We start from the raw sequence: 2,845 nt of genomic DNA on the forward strand, positions 1-2,845 counted from the left end.
TCATCCTAGCTCACAGCAACCTCAAACTCCTGGGCTCCAGCGATCCTCCTGCCTCAGCCTCCCGAGTAGCTGGGACTACAGGCATGTGCCATCATGCCCGGCTAACTTTTTCTGTGTATTTTTAGTTGTCTGGCTAATTTCTTTCTAATTTCAGTAGAGATGGGGTCTCGCTCTTGCTCAGGCTGGTCTCGAACTCCTGAGCTCAAACGATCCGCCCACCTCGGACGAGGATCCCTTGTACCTGACGAGTTGCTTCTCTCTTGCTGATTTGAACATTCTCTCTTTCTCTTTGTCTTCTGAAAGTTTGCGTATGATGTGGCAGATCTCGGAGTTTGTCCTACTTTGAGTTAACTGAGCTTCTTGAATGTGTACATTAATGTTTTTCATCAAATTGGGAAGTTTTCTGCAATCATTTCTTCGAATATTCTTTCTGCTCATTCTCTTCTTCTGGGGCTCCCGCTGTACATATGTTGGTCCCCTCAATGGTGTCCCACCCACAGATCTCTTTATTTTTCTTTGTTCATTTTTCTTTATGTTCCTCAGACTAGATAATATCAATTGACCTATCTTCAAACAGCTCAAATATGCTGTGGAACTCCTCTAGTGAATGTTTATTTCAGTTACACTTTTTGCTTGTTTTTGTTCCATGGATGAATTGTATAATGCTGAAATCAGGGCGTTCAGTGTCCCTGCCACCAGAATAGTGCACATGGTACCCGAGAGGTAGATTTTTATCCCTCAGCCCCTCCCTACTTCCCCCTTCTTAGTTTACAGTGTCCACCATACCTCTTTGTGACCTTGTACATCCTTTGTTTAGCTCCCAGTTATGAGAACATGCAGTGTTTGTTTTTCATTCCTGAGATGCTTCACGTAGGATAATGGTCCCTAGTTCTATCCAAGTTGATGCAAAAGACATTATTTCATTCCTTTTTATGACTAAGTAGTACTCCACGGTGTGTGTGTGTATAAATGTACCACATTTTCTTTATCCACTCATCAATTGACGGCACTTAAGTTGGATTTTTTCTTTTTTTTTGAGACAGGTTGTCACTCTGTCACCCAGGCTGGAGTTCAGTGGTGTGATTGTAGCTCACTGCAGCCCTGAACTCCTGGGCTCAAGTGATCCTCCTGCCTCAGCCTCCCTAGGAGCTGGGACTATAGGTGCACACCACCATGCCTGGCTAATTTTTCTTTTTTATATTTTATAGAGATGAAGTCTCACTATGTTGCCCAGGCTGGTCTTGAACTCCTGGCCTCAAGCAATCCTCCTGCCTTAGCCTCCCAAAGTGCTGGGATTACAGGCATGAGCCACCACGCACAGCCCGTTATACTTTTCAACTCCAGAAATTCTATTTTGTTCCCCTTTGTAATCTCTGTCTCTTCACTGACATTCTCTGTTTGGTGAGACATCATCTTCATACTTTCCTTTAGTGCTTTCAAGTGAGGTCTTCCAAGGGACCAGACAATTCTTTGTACATGTGGTCTGTTCTGCTGTCTCCGGTACTGGGGATGCAGGCTGTTACTTCTCAAGACCATCACTGAGCTGGGAAGCAAAGGATGAAACTTAACTAGAGCAAGTTAAAATACAACAAGGCTCATGGTTCTTACCAAGAGTCAAGATTTCGCATGTCCATTTGTTGTGTTTCTCCTACTGAGAGTGAACCGTGAGTGTGCAGGGCGAGTTTCTGGCTGTGAGCCTGACTGAGAGCGCAGAAGTGTGGGCAGGTGTGGCTGTGCAAGCAGGGGTGCAGGTGGAGGGCAGGTGAGGGCTTACTGTGGCTGTCCAGGCCTGGGCAGGATAATCAGGAAGACCTCCCTGCCTCACTCACAGAAGCGGATGCAGCAGATCATGGCCCAGTGCTTCCTGGCGGTCAAATCCAAGCTCGAGTGCAAGCTGGGTTACTTCGACCTCATTGGCTGTGACTTCCTGATTGATGACAACTTCAAGGTGCTGTCTCGGGCGGGTTGGGTCTGGTAGGCAGGTGCAAGGAGGCAGGGGCCACCTGCACACCCTAACCACACAGGCAGGCCCGTGGGGTGGACTCCCCCGTCAGGCCCCACCCTGCCCCCGCCCAGCCCTGGGGGTGGGCGTGTCCATGAGGCTGAGCTCCCACCACAGTGGGACAGATCTGCACCCCCACCTCAGGGCAGCCCCCACGCCAGACCCTCAGTCTGAGAGCCTCAGTGGGCAAACGGGGGTAGCGAGGGCCATAGAAAAGAAGCGATCTTCCCAGAGTCACCTGGCTGGACCGGGATCTGGCCTCTGCCTCCTGCCGCCAAGTGGGCTCTGGGTGGGTGGGGAGAGATGCTGACAGTGTCCCTCCCGCCCAGGTGTGGCTGCTGGAGATGAACTCCAACCCCGCCCTGCACACCAACTGCGAAGTCCTGAAGGAGGTGATCCCAGGCGTGGTCGTGGAGACCCTGGGTGAGCCCCTGGCCGGTCGCCGCCACCACACCCTCCCACAGGCCCCCACTGCCTGCCCAGCCACGGCGCCCCCCCGCCCTCTTCCACGTTCAGACCCCACCAGTCTGGCTCTCCTGATCCCCAGGGCCCGTGTGGCAGCCCCGCCCACGCCCCAGCCTTCCCCGCCGCTTGCGGCCTGTGTCTCCTCCTGCTCCTCCGTCCCCGCCGAGTCCCACTTACCCCGCCCCCACGCCCCGCAGACCTGGCGCTCGAGACCTTCCGGAAGAGCTCGCACAGCCAGAAGATGCTGCCGCTGCTGTCGCAGCGCCGCTTCGTGCTCCTGCACAACGGCGAGGCGGACGTGTGGCCGCGCCCGGGGGGCCCCCGCAGCTTCCCGGGCCCGCAGCCGCCGCCCCGGCCCGCCCGCGAGCCCGCGTCCCC

The 2,845-nt window shown here is 53.9% G+C and overlaps 1 protein-coding gene across 1 annotated transcript in view; it reads left to right on the plus strand.

The window, feature by feature from the left end:
- Positions 1–2,845, plus strand: part of TTLL10 (tubulin tyrosine ligase-like family member 10) — a 19,414-nt gene that overhangs the window by 12,692 nt on the left and 3,877 nt on the right. Inside the window, exons 10-12 of the mRNA XM_012657474.1 lie at positions 1,832–1,948; positions 2,332–2,425; positions 2,665–2,784. Coding sequence (XP_012512928.1) covers positions 1,832–1,948; positions 2,332–2,425; positions 2,665–2,784 — 331 coding nt within the window. The remainder of the gene's footprint in view (positions 1–1,831; positions 1,949–2,331; positions 2,426–2,664; positions 2,785–2,845) is intronic.

The sequence above is a fragment of the Propithecus coquereli genome, unplaced genomic scaffold, assembly GCF_000956105.1.
Source record: "Propithecus coquereli isolate 6110/MARCELLA unplaced genomic scaffold, Pcoq_1.0 Scaffold544, whole genome shotgun sequence".
NCBI classification, from domain to species: Eukaryota; Metazoa; Chordata; class Mammalia; order Primates; family Indriidae; genus Propithecus; species Propithecus coquereli.